The 18,109-nt window shown below is 44.5% G+C and overlaps 1 protein-coding gene across 1 annotated transcript in view; it reads left to right on the top strand.

Annotated features, from left to right (window-relative positions):
* The first annotated feature begins 13,499 nt into the window (after window positions 1–13,499).
* SLC22A18 (solute carrier family 22 member 18) overlaps window positions 13,500–18,109 on the top strand; it is a 57,790-nt gene continuing 53,180 nt past the window's right edge. Inside the window, exons 1-3 of the mRNA XM_054276099.1 lie at window positions 13,500–13,658; window positions 15,017–15,114; window positions 17,204–17,349. Of these exons, the coding sequence (XP_054132074.1) occupies window positions 13,503–13,658; window positions 15,017–15,114; window positions 17,204–17,349 (400 nt within the window). The 5' untranslated portion in view covers window positions 13,500–13,502. The remainder of the gene's footprint in view (window positions 13,659–15,016; window positions 15,115–17,203; window positions 17,350–18,109) is intronic.

Below are 18,109 nucleotides of genomic sequence, written 5' to 3'. Positions count from 1 at the left end.
GAGGGAAAAGCAAACTCCTTTATGGCCTATGCATCATTGCAAAGGGATTGCAATTGCAGGAGGTTTATTGCATTTGACTATTTCTGTTTGGAAAGGGTCCAGGCTGACTGTCAGAGCCAGGGCTGAGTCTGATGGCTTGGCCGATAGGGGAAGAGAGGTCCTTGCACTGTAAACTGAGCAAGGAGTAACCAAGGAGATTTGATAGGAAGTTATGGAGGTAACAAAAGAGAGATTCTCGGTGCTGTCATTCTGATGGGACTGGGTGTTGTGCAACTCCAGGTTAACTTACTCAGAAGAGAGGGTTTAGTGAGATGCTTATGTATAGAGGCACACAGTCCCCATGACGTGGTGCCATGGAGGAGCACTCCTCTGTCTTTTGGCAAGTCTTGGAGTGAGCTTCTCCTGCAGGATTGTCCTCAGCATGCTGCCAGACAAGCAGACCTGTTGTTGGGCCCCTGAGGCTGCGAGGTTTGTGCTTTGCTCTCCTCTCATTTCCTTTAGTACACAGTTATTATCTGCACCCAGCAATGTTTAACTCAAGATTCTTCAATTGTTGTGTGATCTACATGTGATTGCTTAATTTCAGAACGTGTTATATCCCATAATTGCTTTAGCAGAGGCATAGACCAATAGACATTGGTACTTTATCTCCTTTGCACTTCTCTTTTACTAAGCATGTGATCATAAGCAATTTGCATTTATACCAGTGGCAATTTTGCTTGGTACTTTGGAATCCTGCTTAAATAAACTGATTACAATTAAGGTTCAAGTTAGGACAGACTGCTCAATCTCTTCATCGAGGCTTTTCCACCATCAAAGTGACAATTCAAATTATTCAAACTGGTATAGACTCAGAATTTTCCATTTCTTGACAAGGTCATAAAGTGTCAAATTACCAGATTTGATAGCTGGGCAAATCCACACTATTGCAGGGGTTAAAATGGGTAAAGGAAATCTGAGCAGAACCCTGGAACAATTCTGGCAGCTTTAATTCAGTTTGAATTGCTTTTTCTTGTGTTCTCAAAAAAAAAAAAAAAAAAAAAAAAAAAAAAAAAAAGCATAAGCTAATATCTCAGACAAAAAAAAAATTGCTTAATTTAATTTAATTTCCTTTAATTATTTTTTTTATTATGCCTTCTGTTCTTGGTTGTTAAAAGAAGAGCCAGCCTTGCTGTCCAGCTGCTGTGCATCATTAGGGTAGCACAAAGGTAGCAGTGAATTTAGCCTAATCTATTGATGGACCTGCCAGTGCACCAGGGGCCATTGCATTCTCTCTTCACACTCCTCTTTTGCTCTTGCCATCATGTTGTTTTACTAGATGAACTCCACTTGCCATCTGGCTCCTCATCCTGACTGGGAACCTGGCTCATTTGCAGGATGCTGTTATCTGGGAAAGCAGGCTGGCAATGGCAGGTCCCCAGCAGCATTTTGAGCTCGCAGTACGTACCTGTGGAGGGTGGCTCTTTTTTGCTCGCTGTCTGTGTAGTGATATTTTAGCAGTAGTTAAATGCTCCATTTATTTATATTCCCTGCTTTTCTGTTGGCGTAATTGCTGTCAAAGTCATGCTCCATGCTCACAGGTCCTGTTCATTGCCACTCTCTGCATTGAACTAGAGCTTTGCGTTTTGCTTGTTTTGACATTCCCCTCGCCTTTCATCTTGATCCACGGCAATATTATTTTTGGAGTAGCTTTTCATAGGTTATTTCTACTTTATGTAGGGGGAGGTAGTGGTGAAGGGGCCATTACGCAGGTTTTATTTTTGGTTTCATGTTTCTTAAGTAAACAGGTTTTTTACTGCTGGTAGTCCAGTCCTGAAGGAGATCCTTCATGGCCCGGAGTGTTGCAGAGGGGAGGTGCCTGGTCCCCAAGCAAGCCCAAGAGCAGCGGTAAGTGCATCACAGCCATCTCCACGTGGATGTCAGCACATGCCTAGAGGGAACACAACCTACAGAGTATGGAAAAACTCCCCAAAGCCCGAGAAACGTCATGAAATCTGACGTTGAAAGCAACACACACCCGAGAAGTTGAGGCTGCCTAAAGAATGCTGACGACGAAGACCTTAAAAACAGCGTGAAGGGAGAGTTAAGCCCAAATTTTACTCACCCCAGTCCGTGCGGCGCTGGCGGAAAACCGACCGGGGGAGCCGCGTTTGCTCTCGGGCCGTGCCCGCGCCCCGTCCCGCCGGTCCCTGCCCCGATCCCCGTCCCTGCCGAACCCCGTCCGGCGCGGCGGAGCGGAGATGCGGCCATGTGCGGGGCAATGGTGCCCTCTAATGTCGGCCCTACCGCCTTCCTCGCTCCCCCTGCACCTTCCCCGCAGTGCCAGCCCCGCTCTGCCCGGAGCACCCGGAGCATACCTCGCCCCGCAGCCTCTGCACCTTCCCCATAGCATTCCGAGCACCCCTCGCCCCTCAGCACCAGCCCCGCTGTGCCCGCAGCGCCCCTGCCTTGTCGGTGCCTTCTCCCGCCGCCCAGCCCCGGGGATGGCTGCCCCCGGGGAGCTTGAGGCGCTGTTCGCGGCCTAAGGGGCGCCTGGATGGCTGGAGCTCGTTTCAGGCTCTCTGCTTCCCCACAGAGATCCCTCAGGGCACGGTTTGCTGGGGACACTGCTCTGCAGGCCGCCCTGGGCAGCTTTGGGGGAGCAGGCTATGGAAAAGTGCAGATTTTCATTCTATACGGTGTGCACAGTGCTTCTAGAGTAAAGAAATACATTTTAGCTGTAACCACCATCCTAAAGGTTTCTCAAGTTGCTCCAAGTTTGTACCATACTTTGGCAAGATTTGTGAATAGAAGAATACACTCACTTTTTTTGGTGAGAAATTAGGGTTGAAGTGAAAGTTTGCTATCGTAAACTCATAGAATGGCTTGCTTTGCAAGGGACATTAAAGGTTATCTTGTTCTGATCCCCCTGCTGTGGGCAGGGACATCTTCCACCAGAACAGGTTGCTCTTGTTCTAGGGCCCCATCCAACCTGGCCTTGAACATTTCTAGGGATCCCCAATGTCTCTGGGCAAAATGTACCAGTGTCTCACCACCCTCACAGCAAAGAATTTCTTCCTAATATCTATCCTAAATCTTTTGGTTTAAAACCATTAGCCCTCCTTCTGTCATTGCCACTTCTCAAATATGACAGATGTGACTTAGCTCAGTGGCACTCTAACCCTGGCAATCCAAGAGAAGCAGATCCAGTTGTAGAGGATGCAGGCCTTGAGACACTTCATGGAGGCCTGGCGTGTCCCAAGGAGCCCCAGGAGTTTTGTTTTTTACATTTTCCTGCGGCGGGTTCCCTCTCTAGGAGCGGTTGGCAAAGCAGTGCAGTGCTGTGGGATCTGGCTGTTCCTTCTCTTGTGCTCCAGGCTGGATTCCCTCTGCTTATCTGCCTCCCCTTCAGGGCTTGCTCCCTCCATTGGTGCGATGGGCTGTTGAGATATCCTGCAGTGACGCAGCATGGTGAGATCATCTTCCCTCCCTCCTCACCCCCCCGGCTTCTTGTTTGTAATCTTTGATTAATTTATCTCCTTGCCTACGGCTTTAAATTCACTTTTAGGGTAGTAACTTTCTGAAGACACAGCATTAAAATTTTATTTTTTTCTTAATCTTGGAAAGCAATCACTTTATAATCTCTCTGCTAGAATCATAGCATTAATTTTGCTGCAAGCATTGAATGTGGACCAAACATCACCAAGCCAGTGGTGAACCTGCAGAGGGAGGGGTTCAAAGAACTCCCCTGGGGGAGTCCATCACGTTCATTTTACAGCAGTTTAACCATAACAGGGCTGCCATGCCCACAATCAGGTATGTATTCCTACAGAGTGAGGAGTTAATTGTACCTGGCTCCAGCAGCACATCTATACCGTGCAGAACAATTAGTGCTGTGCCTCATTGCTGGGAGCTCAGCCTGTGTTATATATAAAGGGGCAGCCTGTGTTATATATAAGGGATTTGTATGTGCCATCCACAACAGCACTCAACACAAATCCCATTAGCCTTCAGCCTCCTGCAGATCCAAAGAGAAAACAAGTGCCATGTCCCCTAACAGGGCAGAAAAGGTGGAAGGCCACAGGTAGCACTGGCCTAAAGGCTTTCTAATGGTTGGCATTACACCCAGTGACACAGCTAATTCTTAATGAGGCAGTTCTTGAGCTTTGGACAGAGGCTGGAAGGTCGTGTTACCTGAGATCATGGTTGGAAATGTTACTGAATACTCTGATTACATGTGATTCTAGTGTCCCTTGGTAGATGGTGGAGGCCAGGAGAAAGTCAAATTTTTCCCTGTGCTGTGACCAGGTTGAAAAATCATCAGGTTGTCCTGTAGCCTTTCAAGTTTCCCCTTAGCAGCTGCTCTGAAACTTATTTCAGGAGTTATTGCTAAAACAAGGGTGTAGGGCAATGAGCTCCAGGTGCCCAGCTCTCCATTTCAGCTAGGATGACTTTTGGACTTTGGACAGGAGAATCAGGCACAAAGAGATTAATTTGTACCTGAGTTTCTCAATTAAACTTTAATTCCATGAAGGTGTAATTAAAACCACACCCTGATGCTGTGCAAGATAACAGATATCTCACTGGTGCTCAGTGAGTGTGCACGTGAGGGCATTTCAAAATGACATGGCACAAATTCTTCTGGTGTGAACCAGGAGACATATTATCAAACATAGCCATAACCAAATGGGTCTGAAACAAATGTTTTCCTAACAGTAAAAACAGAAGAGGAGCTGGATGAAAGACTTGAAAGTTAAATTCTGGCAGCATGGAAATCAGAGGCAAAATTCCCAGTGAATTGGGGTCATGGTTTCAGTCTAAAGCCAAGTAATCCAGATCCTGTACTTCTCAAAGTAAAAATGAGTCAGCTGGTCATCGTTGGTATTCAAAGAGAAAACAGAAACCAGGTGAAATCATTTAAGCTGACAGTGGCCAAATGGTTGTGAGTTTATGGTTGTGAGTTTGCTCTGGAAGGAAATAAATACATCTGGAGGTGTTATGTTTACAGAATCTCATTGCTTTCTGGATCAAATGCACTTGCTTTGCAGATGGAAGAATGGCTATTTCTCTTTTTTTTTTTTTTTTCCTCCTTTTTAACTACCAGGCTGCAACTTTAATCTAGATTCGGAGTCTTTTCATGCACCACAGCCATTAAGCAAGATTTGTCTGTGACCTGCCCTGGCAGTCCTGCAGCTTCTGAGGGCACCTCCAGTGGGATTTGTGGTGGTTGTTGCTTCACCTGTGCAGAGATGGCTGAATTTGGCAATTTGATTGATGAGGCTTAGAAGGGATATAACCCACTACTCCCCTGGTGGTACTGGGCAATAAATAAAAGGAATAAATCCTTATTGTTTTGTTTGGAAGGTAGTGAGGAGAAAAGCTGGGCAGACCTGCTGAGTAGATTTGTGTCAGTTTTAACAGGAGCCTTCAGGACCCAGTCAAGTTTGGAAGTTGGGGAATTACTTCCCAGCACCCTACCTGGGGCAGTTTTACAGAGCTAGTCTAAAAATTTGTAAACTTGCTTGATTTCTGCATTGTGAGCCTGTGATCATCTCAGGGACAAGCTTTAAAAGGTATTTTGAAATATTTTTTAAAAATATTAGGGATTTTGTCTTGGGAAAATTTGTACGTGCCCTCATGTCCTGATGCCGGGGTTGGATCCTATCAGTGTGCAAAGTCTGCTCTGACTCTTTACAAAGAGAGATAAATTTAATTCACAGGTATTGGTATTGTTCCAAAATAATTCTGAAGAACTATTATAAGAAATGTGCTTTCAAGAGAGAGCAACTGAGCAGGTTTGGTGTCTTCTTGTGACAGACATACCTGCAACATGTTAGAAATGCATCCTCGTTGTTGGCTCTGAGGGAAGGCCGTGCCTGTAGAGGTTGAAACTGGAAATAAGAGGATCAAATGGTACCATGCAGGTTCTGGCTTCTTACAGGAAAATTTCAGATATATTTGAAGAGGGATTTAATTATATGATAGAGTAGGCTGAGCTTAGAGATGTGTTTTCTGAACTTTTCCACTCTCATCTATCTGTCCGTGCTAGAGTTGTATTCAGTGTTCAGCACTGGTTTTGCTTGAAAATTTTCCCCAGACCACTGTGAGGATTCCTCATATCCCACTCAAGAGCCCTAGTGGGTTCCCCCTACAATTTCAGTGCTAAGGAGTCCATGAGGAATTCCCACTTCCAGCAAAGGTGATTTGATTTCTTTTTGTCTCAGATAAATTCAAGCAGAGATTTAATGGGAAGCCAGGAGGAAACAATGAAGCATCTCCAAAGTCTTCTGGTGGTTTGAACAAAACCCCCAGCATTTGTAGGACTGTCATTTTTCTTGTATTTCTAACTAAAATCAAGATTGTAATTATTCTCTCTGAGTAGCCGTGCCTAGAGCCTTTATTGCTGATGCAGGGGCTGCAGAGAGGACACCTCCAAGGGCTTGTGTCCTTCAGATCTTTAAGAACTTTGGTTTTCCTGCTGAGTTTTCCTGGTGAGTATTTGACTGATACTCAGGGGTACATGCTCTGCTCTGATTTGCAGCAGGCTGAGCTCCAGGATTTGCTCTGACCTTACAAGACCATTCAAGCCTTCATCTGAAATGAGGTGTTTCACTTAGAGGGAGAAGAACAAGAACCTTGGATGAGGCTTTGTAAGTCATTTAGAGCCCAGATCAGTCAGGGGCTGTGCAGCCATGTTTGCACATTTTTGAGCTGCTGATAAATCCAGCCTGCATGACTCTGGATATATATCTGTGTTCTCTCCCAGCCACAGGCAGCAAATCTCTGTGACATAGGTTTATCCCCCACTTATGTATGGGGTTGTGCCATGGGCTCAGCTGTCCTCTCCCCACTCCTGGCACATTGTCTCTGTGCAAGACTGGGGGAGGAAATGTCTCCCCGGGCCCTGGATTTGTAAGGATTTGTCTCAGCATGTAGCACAGACGCCCTTCTGTGCATGGAGCTGTCTCTGGGATGTGCAGGGTTTTGCAGACGCATGCTTTGCCCTTTCCTCCTTGCTCCATACAGAAATGTGCACCTGCAGGAGCACTGGATGCACACCCGTGTTTTGTTTGTGCTGTGTACAGCTTTGTTGGAAGGGATGACAGAGGGATTCTTGTTACATTGTGCTGCTGGTGGTCTCCTGAATGCTTGAGATTTATAAATCAGGCAATTGTTTGACTCTGACACAGGAAAATGTTTTGGTAAAGGCAGAAGGCTTGAGACTAGTTGAAAATGTCTGGGACTCCCATTGTGTGGAGAATGTTATGTGTGCAGAGGAAATCTGCAGCATTCCTACAGCAAACCACAACAAGAACCTCCATACAGCCCCAATCAGTCACAATTCTCATATAAATTATAATGGCCTAAATGTTATTTAAATGATAAACAGCTTTTGCATTCCAGACATTGCTGCAATTCCAGAAGGTGGCTGTGTAATACCAGCTGAATGAAATATTGTACATTGCAGGCGAAGTTTGAGCCTCCATTCGTGTGTGCATCCAGATTTATCACTTCTAGAATATTCTTTGGCTGTGAACCCCAGACTGCCAATGCACTGTGTGTATCTTGGAGCCCAGGGCTTCATCCATTATCCAGCAGTGAGTTGTCTGAAGACTGGGCATGCCAACATGCCAGGAAGCTGAAGACACAACCACAGAGGCAGCAGAAGCATCCATTGATTCTGGGCTGTCACCACGGCTTATTAGTGTGTGGAGTTTTGCCTGGACCCTGCTCAGCAGCTGATGGAACAACCAGTCCTTCAATCACACTTTCCTCCAGAGATGGATGGGTCAGGCCTGCTGGAAACAAGTGTGGCTTGTGGAGGAGCAATGCCAGGTCTAGGAGAGACCATTTGCCCATCAGAGAGGCCATGCAGCAGACCTGGGCTTTCACTAAGGGTAATCTTTTGCTTGCTGATTCTTCAGAGTTGTTGCATAACAGACTGGAGGCATTTGCTGGGTTTTGGTGTCCTTGCTTGAAGGAGAGGCAGCCCAGCAGCCCTTCTGCACTGCTGGCAACAGCTCACTGAAACTCGAGGGGTTTCTGTTTGCTTGGGAGAAATTTGGGGTAGGGAGGGCCACAGCCATGGCCACAGCTGGGGGATGATGCAGGATGAGTCCTCAGGCTGAGCTGAAATCATCCTAAACAGGAACTACTCAGTGTGAGCAGGCACAGGAGGCTCCTGCCCCAGTGAGGTCCTGCTGGAGCCCAAGAGACTGGATGGGTACAAAGAACTGAGTTTTTCTTCCTATTTGGTCGTGTCAGTTTTGGTGTAATCCTGAATTCAGGCCACAGGAGTTTTTCCAAAACTCCTTTACAATTGACAAATTGTGCCAATTGTAAAGGAGTTTTAGAAAAACTCCTGTGACCTGAATTCAGGAGAGTTCTGTCTCATCTGCATGCTTTGTTGTCAAATTCCAGCATTCAGAAATGTTCTCTTTTAATTTTTCCATAATATTAAAGAGAAGAAGCTGCCCTGTGGTTAGCAAGGGGACTGGCATCCAAATGATGATTGAATGTGACTCCAGCCTCTTCCACAGACTTCCTCTGTTTTCAGGGAAGTCATTAAACCCCTCAGTCTGTTAGAGTCCCATCTGCAAGACAAGGAGGATTTAATGCTTTTCCCTCATCTGAATCTCAACATCTTTTTGTGGTTATAGGGCACCAAATGAGGCTTCAGTATTAGTTGGAGCTCTGGGGGTTTACCAATAAAAAGTTAATAATAACCAGCCATATTTCATAGAATCATAGAATGCTTTGGGTTGGAAGGGACCTTTCAGATAAAATGTGATTTGCAGTTTAATATGCTAAGTAACAAAGACTTTACCAAGAGAATGAACAATAGCCTTTTCCATTTTACAAAATCATTTGCCAGGCATAATAAGTGCACCAGCGTTTTTATAAAAACAAATTATAAATAATTGCTTTTTGCAATTTAATACACACATAGAAAAAGCCAAAAGAGCTCAGCAGCTACCAGGAATCTGATTTCATTGTCAATTTGGACTGTCTCTGCAGTTTTATGAAAATCCCTGAAGACTGTGCTATTTTGTAAACTAAACATGGCTGCTTTTTTTTCCTTTTTTTGCTGGCCATGTGGAGTCTTTTTCCATTCATTAGCGAGCTGCTTTTTTCATGGACACAATTAGACAAAGGAATAAATCAGTCAACAAACTTGGGATATAATTTTGGCAATACCAGGCCATCCATGCTCTTATTTGCTTAACTGTGTAAATCTTTCACCAGAATACAAATGAGGCCTGTTCCCTTGGTCTTGGGGTTGGGGAAAGAGGGGGATCAGGCCAGATCCTGCAGATTTGATGGCTCCCACCCACCATGCCTGGTGTTGAGCAGTTTTCCTCATTACAGCCATTCAGCATTCCCACTATTGAGGAATTGCTTCAAGATAATTCTTCCATTTCCTTTCTCATGTTACAGAGTTGAAGAAACATGCCCAGGACAATGGCTCCCTGAGGACTGGGTCTCTGTGAAGGGTTGTTGTGTCCCTCCATGTCTGAATGTCTGCCTGCCTCACTGTTTTTGGTTGGTGCCCTCTCTGGCTCTTCCGGAGAGAGGAAGGGTTTTCCCTGCTGCTCCTTGGGCAGGGAGACGAGGTGTGGGCAGGGAGATGAGGTGTGTTCATAATGCTCCAACTTGCACCTCCTGTCTCTCCTGGCACCTTAGTACACAGCACACAGAGATGCTGTTTCTCTTTGCAAGGAGAAATGAAAGTTTTGCTGACAGCAAGAGGCAGTGATTCCCTCCCTGGCATTCCCAGCCAGCTGTCATGCTTGCCATGGGTGTGCATGCACACCCACAAGGGCAAGGATTTGTGACTGATCTGTGTTGGAGCAGGATTTGCTTCATCCCATCTCTGATTTTTTGTGTAGCTGAAGACACTGGCCAGTTCAAATTCATAGAGGATTGAGGCCCAAGAGATGCCCTTCATTGCAGGGCATTATATATGCATTTTCATGTCTCTTCAAGGCTCATTTGGGGCTGAAAACTTGGTTTGACCCCGCCCAGGGTACCTCATGTTCCTCCAGATCATATTAGCTTCCTCTGTGGAACAAAAAACAAGTTCAGAGAAGGATTAAAGATTTATTTACCCCCAGTTCATTGTTTTCCAACCAATATTTTCAACTTCTGGTACTGATGCGGGTGGATTTCCCTTCCCTATGCATGTGCTAGCCTTGCTTCCCATTCCAGCAATTTAAGAAAAATTTCTGCCCAAGTAACATAAATAGTGAGCCTTTATGATTTTTCAAAAGATGTTCTCAGGTTTCCTGCTCTATTTTTTTCAGAGATCAGATAAATTCAGATAAATAGCCCCCAGGAAAGACACACCAGGACGGCAACTATAAATACTCCAAAATTGCTGAGAATAAGTGTCAAGGCTTAATGCATAGCTAATGGACTAATCTGCAATTTTACCACAAGATATTTATCTCCTTGCTCATTTTCATGGTAGTCTCCCTGAAATATATGTCTATTCAAAGTTTATTTATCCTACCCAAGAAAACTCATTTCCTCTTCATAACCTGTTCCTCCCCAGTTTTAAAATTAATTTTGTTTTCCAAAGATAGCTTGTCAGTGACCGAGTGCTACCCATGGTGTAGTCTATAATTGAGCCAGAAGGAGCCTTTAGATAACAGTGCAGTGCCAGCTTATGCCATCTGTCATTAGTGGTGCATTATCACTGCAGGTATAAATGAGCTGGCCCCGAGCTGCATGGCTGCAAACGTGGTGTTCAGTGGAGCATAGCTGGGAACAGGGTTAATCTCTACCATACTTAGGCTCCTGCAGACATTTTCAGTCAGGTTTCTCGCTCAGGGGAGAAGGAGAATTTGTCTTGTGGCAATTACAGTGGCTGTATTCCCATCAGTGCTCCTGCTGCTACATTTAGCCCTCAGGCCAATGGATTCATGGGGCAAGACTCTAAAAATCAGTCATGGAGAGTCAGGAAAATCCAAGTGCCTGTGCAGAAAACCTCGCAAGAGGATACTGAGATGGTTTGGGGCTGCCAACATCTTGGCCAGGTTTGGAGAATACAGCTCATCCCTGCAGCCCTGCGGCCAGGGCAGCGTGGACATAAGCTGGCCATTGGCTTGTAAAGATGGCTTAAAACTGCCACCTTTGTGCTGTGTGGGTCAAAGTGCTGAGATGGGAGAGAAATGATCCTGCCCAAGGACACGACTGCTAGAAGAGGATCACCAAGCTGGGCCCTGGGCATTTTCTTACTTGCAGCCTGATCCAAGGAGCAGTCTTGGGTGCTAAACCATCCAAGGGTGGGAGTGTACAGGAACTGATGATCACAGCTTATTCTCTATGGACACCTCCACACCAGGCACCAAGTTTAGCTTCCTGCTTTTCAGAACTGTGCCTTTAGCCCCAGAGGCTGGGAATTAAACTCTGTGGTTTTTTACTCCACTTCCCTTGTCAATGCCAGTAAAAAGAAGCCAAATCCAAGGGAGAGCATGTGTCTGGCTAGCTGTCTGCACTGCATGCTCCTGTCTGGTGGAGAGTGGCTGCATCTGCAAGCCTTTGCTGCCCTGGTTGCCTTGCTGGGATCTGTTTTCAGTTGCTGCTGAGACAAACTCACCAGTCAAATTATTGATGCTTTCCAAGTCCAGGGCAGCAAGGTTTCCTGTAAGCACAATTGTGCATTGCATTTGCATGAGTCGCTTTTTGGTTGTCTCAAAACCTCCATAAACAGAATTCTGTCATTAATTTGACTCTTCTATTCAATGGTAATTTGTACATTGTGCCTATCCAGCACAAGCCAGGGACTGATGATGTTGGTACTGTGCTGAAGGACCTTCCAAGTGCAGGCAAATCCATTGTTTTGCTCTGAGATGAACCAAATGTTGAGCACTGATGTTTTGCTGGGTTGGGATGCATGCTGGGTAATCATCCTTCCTCAGTAAAAAATCCAAATTCTGGATTCAAATTCTTGTGAGTTGGATCTGCTTGAGTGCTGGCATTGCTGTAGGAAAGTCATTTTTAAAGGTGTTTTTTTCACTCATGCTCTGAGTTTGTGCAGGGTTGTTTCTGTGCAATCTCCAGTGATATGGTACCCAACCCTGATGAAAGATTTAACCTTTGGACTTCCCCCTCCTTTGCCAGGACGTGGAGCCTGGCAGCCTTCAGCAAACCCCAGGGCTTGGTGGTGACATGTTGAACAAAAAGGTGTGCCCAGAGATCTCACAGGTCACCCTCCCTAGGCTTGGCTGGAATCCCAGAGCTCTGACAGCCCCTCCAGAGCCAAGCCAGCAGACATCTGTGTGTGTCCCTGTGCTGATGTGTCAGAGTCTGCCTTGGTGGTGAGTCCAGACTGTTTCTGAGCTGAGGTGTTACTAAGTTAGAGGGACTGGGCGACATGGTCAAGCTGCAGCACAAGAAATTCACATTGGACAGTAGGAAAAATTTCTTTCCCACATACTTAGAGAAGGAGCAAATCTCTTTTCTTTGAGATCTTCAAAGCTTGCCTAGAGAAAGCCACAGCTGAACCAAAGTGTTCCAGCAGCAGGGTGGATGAGCTCTCCAGCTCTCTTCCTTCTAAAAGTCCTATAATTCTGCAAAGTCAGAGCATTGGAATCTCTGCCTTCTTTTTCTCTTCAAAAGAAAGATAATCCTCAATCAGACTTCCAGGCTTCAACGAGTAAGAAAACAAACAAATAAACCCCCAAGCAAATAAGCAAGCAGACAAACAAATAAAAACCCTAAATAAACAAGCAAGCAAACAAAACCCCCAAAGGCCAGAGTCTTATTTATTTCATTTCCCAGTTGGCAATCAGCCTCATGATTTGTGTGGGTTTAATACTATTTTTTTTAATGGTTTTGACATTGGCTGGTAATCTGTAGTTTGATTGGAGTCACATGTGAACATTTGCTAGCTCAGAATTACTATAAATTTGCAGCACCTGGAAAGGAAGGAAAATGGCTTAGGAAAAGGTGATGAGAGAGGCTCTGACTACATGCAAGAGTTGTCTTTGTTCCAGAATCTGTATAAACCTACTGGACTTGGAAATAGCTATTCTGCTGTAAGCTTCACTTGCAACCTCCAAAAATAAAAGCAAAGTGCCTTTTATGAAGAATTAAAACAGTCATCTCTCCTGAGCCACCAGAGGCAGTAAGAGTGAAGGAAGTGAAGCAGTTAAAAGAGTTGAAGAGCTTATCACATGCTCTTGTTTGGGGCAATGTTCACTTTCACTTCACTGGGATACTCCAGCTGATTTTTGTTGTGATGGCGCTTGGGGCAGCGAGCCCACAAGGCTGAAGAACCAGATCTGTGGATTGATGCACAGTTACCTTTGATCCTGCCTAGCAAGCAAGCAAAGGGGAGAGGAAAAAAAGGAAGAAAGAAACATTAAATCCGTGGCATGCTGGCTCAGCACCTCTCACTGTAAGCTTTGAACTGTGCACACAATTTGTGCCCCTTATCTACGCTTCACATTCGCAGCTAGCGAGTGCCTCCGTGTCATTTCCCAGCCCGTCCTGCAACAAGGCATTCTGTGAGCACCATGAATGCAAAAACCAGCTCTGCAGGTGAGGAAGAAGCCTCAGGAATGAGCAATGAGACCCTGGGAGAGGCCAAAAGGCGGCAAGTGATCCGTGTTGCCTACGTGATTGCAGCCCTAGACCTGACCTTTCTCTTCATGCAGTTTGGACTCATGCCTGTGAGTATGGGTTCTCTTGCTCCACAGCATTTCCTTCAGTGCAGGGCTCTGTGGTTTTCCAGCAAAGCCAGAGGATAGTTTTTAGCAGGAAAGAGGAAAGGTATCCTTGAAACTGAAAGGAATACTTGGTATTCTTACCAAAGAGGCAGGCTGTGTCTCTGTCCAGGGTACAGCTGATAAAAGCTGATTTATTACTTGGGCTGCAGTAGCACCCAGAGCCCTTTCCTGGGTGAAGCTGATGCAGTTTGTGTCTTCTGGCATGGAGTGTGAGAGTGACTCATCCAGCAGCTATCAGGAGGCAGAGGTTTCAGATCAAAGGTGGGGTTTTCTGAGTGTGTAATTAACCAGCTCAGTAGGATTCATTGCTTCTCACTTACTGGACTCTTCTGTCTGATTTTATAGAATCAGTGAGGACTTCTGGTTGAAAAATACCCTTGAGGTCATTGAGTCCAATCAGAAACCTAACAGTGCCAAGTCCACCACCAAACTGTGTCCCTGAGTGCCACATCTACACGTTTTTGAGATACCTTCAGCGATGGTGATTCCACCACTTCCCTGAGCACTCTGTTCCAGTGCTTGACAAGCCTCTCAGGGCAGAAATGTTTTGCAATATCCAATCAAAACCCTCCCTGGCACAACTTGAGGTCATTTCCTCTTGTCCTATTGCTAGTTATTTGTGAACAGAGACTGACCCCAGCTGGCTACCAATCCCTTTCAGGCAGTTGTGGAGAGAGATGAGGTCTCCCTGCACCTCCAGGCAAAACAAAAGCATGACACAACAAAAACATGAATCAGAAATAACTGCCCATTGGCCCTTCAAGGTGTGCATCTGTGTTTTTTGCAAGCTCAGGCTGTGGGTGTACCATCTAGTAAAGGCAATATTTGCTCATGTTGTACTTTCATTGATTCTGCTTGATTAAACAACAGCTCCAGAACTTTTCCGTAGTTATCTCCCAGAGGGTGGATGGGCTGTTCCAGGTGCAGGGTCTGGAGGCAGAAGGGCATTTAAAACTTCCCTTATCCCCCTTAGCAGTTGCTGAATATGTTCAGCTGTGTGGAGCTGCAAAGGTAAATGGTGATACAAATGTGCCAGCAAAATTGATGGGTTTGATCACACGTCCCTGCCCTTCAGGGTGTGGGACAGAGACATTTGGTCTTTATTAAGCTGCCAGTGTCTGGCCAATGAATATTTTCTTTGTAGGGGTGGGGAGCTGAAGGAAGTGGTTGTTAGGAGCTATGATCCTCTCCACACAGATATTAAGATGTTTATTCATAAACGTAGCTTGCTTCTTTTCAATTTATTTGTTTTTTGTGGGTTTTTTTGGTTGGTTTTTTTTTTTTTTTTTTTTCATTTTTAGTACTTGGCAAAGAGCCTAGGTTTGGATTCAGTGGGGTTTGGCTATCTCCAGACCATCTTTGGTGTCCTCCAGCTCATGGGAGGTTACATTTTTGGAAGGTAAGTGACAATGATTCTCATGACCCTTTACATAGCTGAAAAAGGCCAGGCATTTTTTATACTTTCATAAAAATAACTTCATTCTGGTTTGTGGTCCTGTTGAAATGTTTGAGGATTTCATAATGAGCAAGGGGAAAATAAATGCTATTATTAGAAAATACTGCAGCATAGAAGCAGCCTTTATATTAACTTAGCTACATTTTAATGACACACATTTAAGTGTAACAATATCCTGGGAATGGGCTTAAACCACCAGAATCCTCAGAGCCCAGGTCCTAACAGCTTAATTCTGAAAATGTTTTATAGCCATGTATAACCTTAGAAATGTTTTGTGACTAGGAAAGAAAAAAACCCAAACAAACAAAAAACAAAACAAAACAAAACAAAAAAACCCCCAAAAAACAAATCGAAACAAAAACAAAAAAAAAAGAGGGTATTTTCTTGATGGTAAGTAGAGCTGTCAATTACAGTAAGTGAAGGTGGTGTCATTTCACCAGCTGAATTAATCTGCATCCATGTTGAATACAAATTTAGACTTGCATGGACCTTTAAGAACTTCTAAGAATCTTTTAAGAATATCTATAAACTCAAGCTATCAAAATAAGAAAAGAGTGGAAAATATTTGGGTTTTCTGCCTCTTTACCCCATGAAACAGACTCTCCTGTTCCTAATGAAATGCAAAGAGCCCTAAAAAAAATGAGTGGTGGGAGAATACATTCCTAAAGACCAAGAAAAATAAAACCCTGAAAGATATGTGCATTTCAGTGACAGAAACTAAAATGGGACCGAGATAATCTAACGTCTCTTCTTGATCCTGCTACTGATCAGCAAATCAATAAATGGATAGGAGCTGCTGTGTGCTGCTTCAGTTTACCTTCAGGAAATTTACTTTCTGGCTGATGTAGACTGGGGGCTCTACAGGATCCTCTGGTACATGGAATGTGGCACTTTGTGGATCTGATCCCAGCCCTTGGACACATTTGCAAATAAATAACAGCAACATTTGATTCTACAGCACTGCTTGGCAGAAAATGCATTTCTAAGAATGGAAATGGTGCAAAGGGCCCCCTTTTAATGCTTTTCCTATTAATACACAAACCTAGAGTAGTATTTCTGTCCTGGATCTGGTGCCATCTGAAATCTGGTTCTCCTCCCTGCATGTCATTCACTAATATCCAGAGTCACTGCTGAAGGGAAGGAAAATGGCAAATCAGAACCTGACTGGAACCAAACGTGTCCTTTGCCAGATTGAAGCCAAAATTTGCAATGCAAGTTTGAGATAAAAAGGATTTTTCTAGACATAAGTCTGTTTTGATGTCAGTGTAGGGACAGATTAAATAGAAGAGAGGAAGAAAGGGGAAAAGAGAGAATGTGTTTCTTAGCTCAGTTTTTCGTGTTCTTGCTTAATGCTCCTAAACAGACATGAAAAGATAAAGCACTGTGTTTACTTTTAAGCAACAAAACAAAAAAATCCCCACTCCCCACATCAACAATGTAATAATTTGTGGTCGTCAGGTTACAAACAGCAAATGTAAACTGCCCTGGCTTACATGTAAACAGCAAATTTTTGACCTGTACCTCTCCCTCAACACAAAACATTTTAATTACTTAAGCTTAGCTCTGTTTGTATACCAACCCTGGCATTTTTAGGGGGTTGTTCCTCTTAGTGTAAACACAACTAATTGCTATGCAAGGTAATATTCATCTGCTAACTGTAATATGCAGCTTAAATAAAGGGAAGGAAGAAGGAATTGTAATGAGAAACTCTGTCTAAGGCTGTTTTATGGTCATCTTAGCCCCTGTTGCTCAGAATCCATTCTGTGGTACTCTCAGACTTTGTCCAACTTGAGCTTTTTGGAGTTGAATTACAGCAAAGAGTTGGAGCTGGGTCAAAACCTGATCTGACTGGGGTTTTGCTGGTTTGGGGCTTGGGGAGTTTGTGGTTGTTTGTTAGTGTGTTTAGTTGTGGTGTTGGTTTTTCCCCTTAAACAGGAGCAAAACTGATTTACTGTTGAGAAGCCTTTTATTTTCTTTTTTTTTTTTTTAGCCTAAATAGAAAACTGACAACCTTGTGCCATTTCTGTACCAGGTTTGCAGATCGATTTGGTGCCCGAGCAGCTTTAATTCTCTCCTGTGCATCTGCAAGCTGCTTCTTCCTGCTCATGTCCTTCTCCACCAACATCCCCCTCCTCTTCCTCTCCAGGCTGCCAGGAGTGTTCATGCATGGGATACCAGGTAAGGTCAATCAGGGATGTGTAGCTTTCCAAATTGCTTTTCCTGCCTGATTCCCCCCGGTTCTGGCTTGTTTTAGGGGAAGCCAACAGGTCCAGCAGCATGAAGGAAGGCAGGAGGAGCATGGGATGGTCCTCAGGGGTGAAATGGTGGGAACATGAAGAAGCAGGTGGAAAGAAGTGCTCATTATTCTGAGTTCCAGGCCCATCTTCCTGTAGAATCTTGAGGGAATTGTTTGGCCTTGATCATCCAGGCCCAATGGGTGCAAATCACTTACTGGCAGCAGTGTTACCCCAGACTTTCCAGCTGCCTTCTTGCAACCAGGATATTTTACACAAAAGCTTTTCCCTTTCTCCTGGTAAAATGAGCATACTGATAAAAATTAAACATTATTACAAAAATACTTTCCATTACCCAGAACCAAGCTGTTCTGTTTTGGCTGATGTTCCCTATATTTTTCATGTGAAAGACATAAACTTCAGCTGCTAGAAGTCCATGTAACTCATGCAAGAGGAATCAGGTTGATAATGCATCCTGTCACTTGTGAAGGGGTTTGTTTGAATGGTTCTGTTTCTCATGGCTGCTGGGGCTGTTGTGTTCAAAACTGATGGACTATGGGGCTTCCAGAGGAGATTGACAGTGCTAATTTATGGGCCCTCTTCCACGGAAAGTATGAAAATTAAAAGCTGGTGAAATTGCCTCTAACCAGAAACCAGCCCAGAAAAGTTTTAATTGGAAAAAAAACCCCAAACAAACAAACAAA

The sequence above is a fragment of the Melozone crissalis genome, unplaced genomic scaffold (genome assembly GCF_028551555.1).
Source record: "Melozone crissalis strain CALT ecotype California unplaced genomic scaffold, PUWL_Pcris_2 ptg000018l_1, whole genome shotgun sequence".
Classification (NCBI taxonomy): Eukaryota; Metazoa; Chordata; class Aves; order Passeriformes; family Passerellidae; genus Melozone; species Melozone crissalis.
This window is presented reverse-complemented; position numbering and strand designations above follow the sequence as displayed.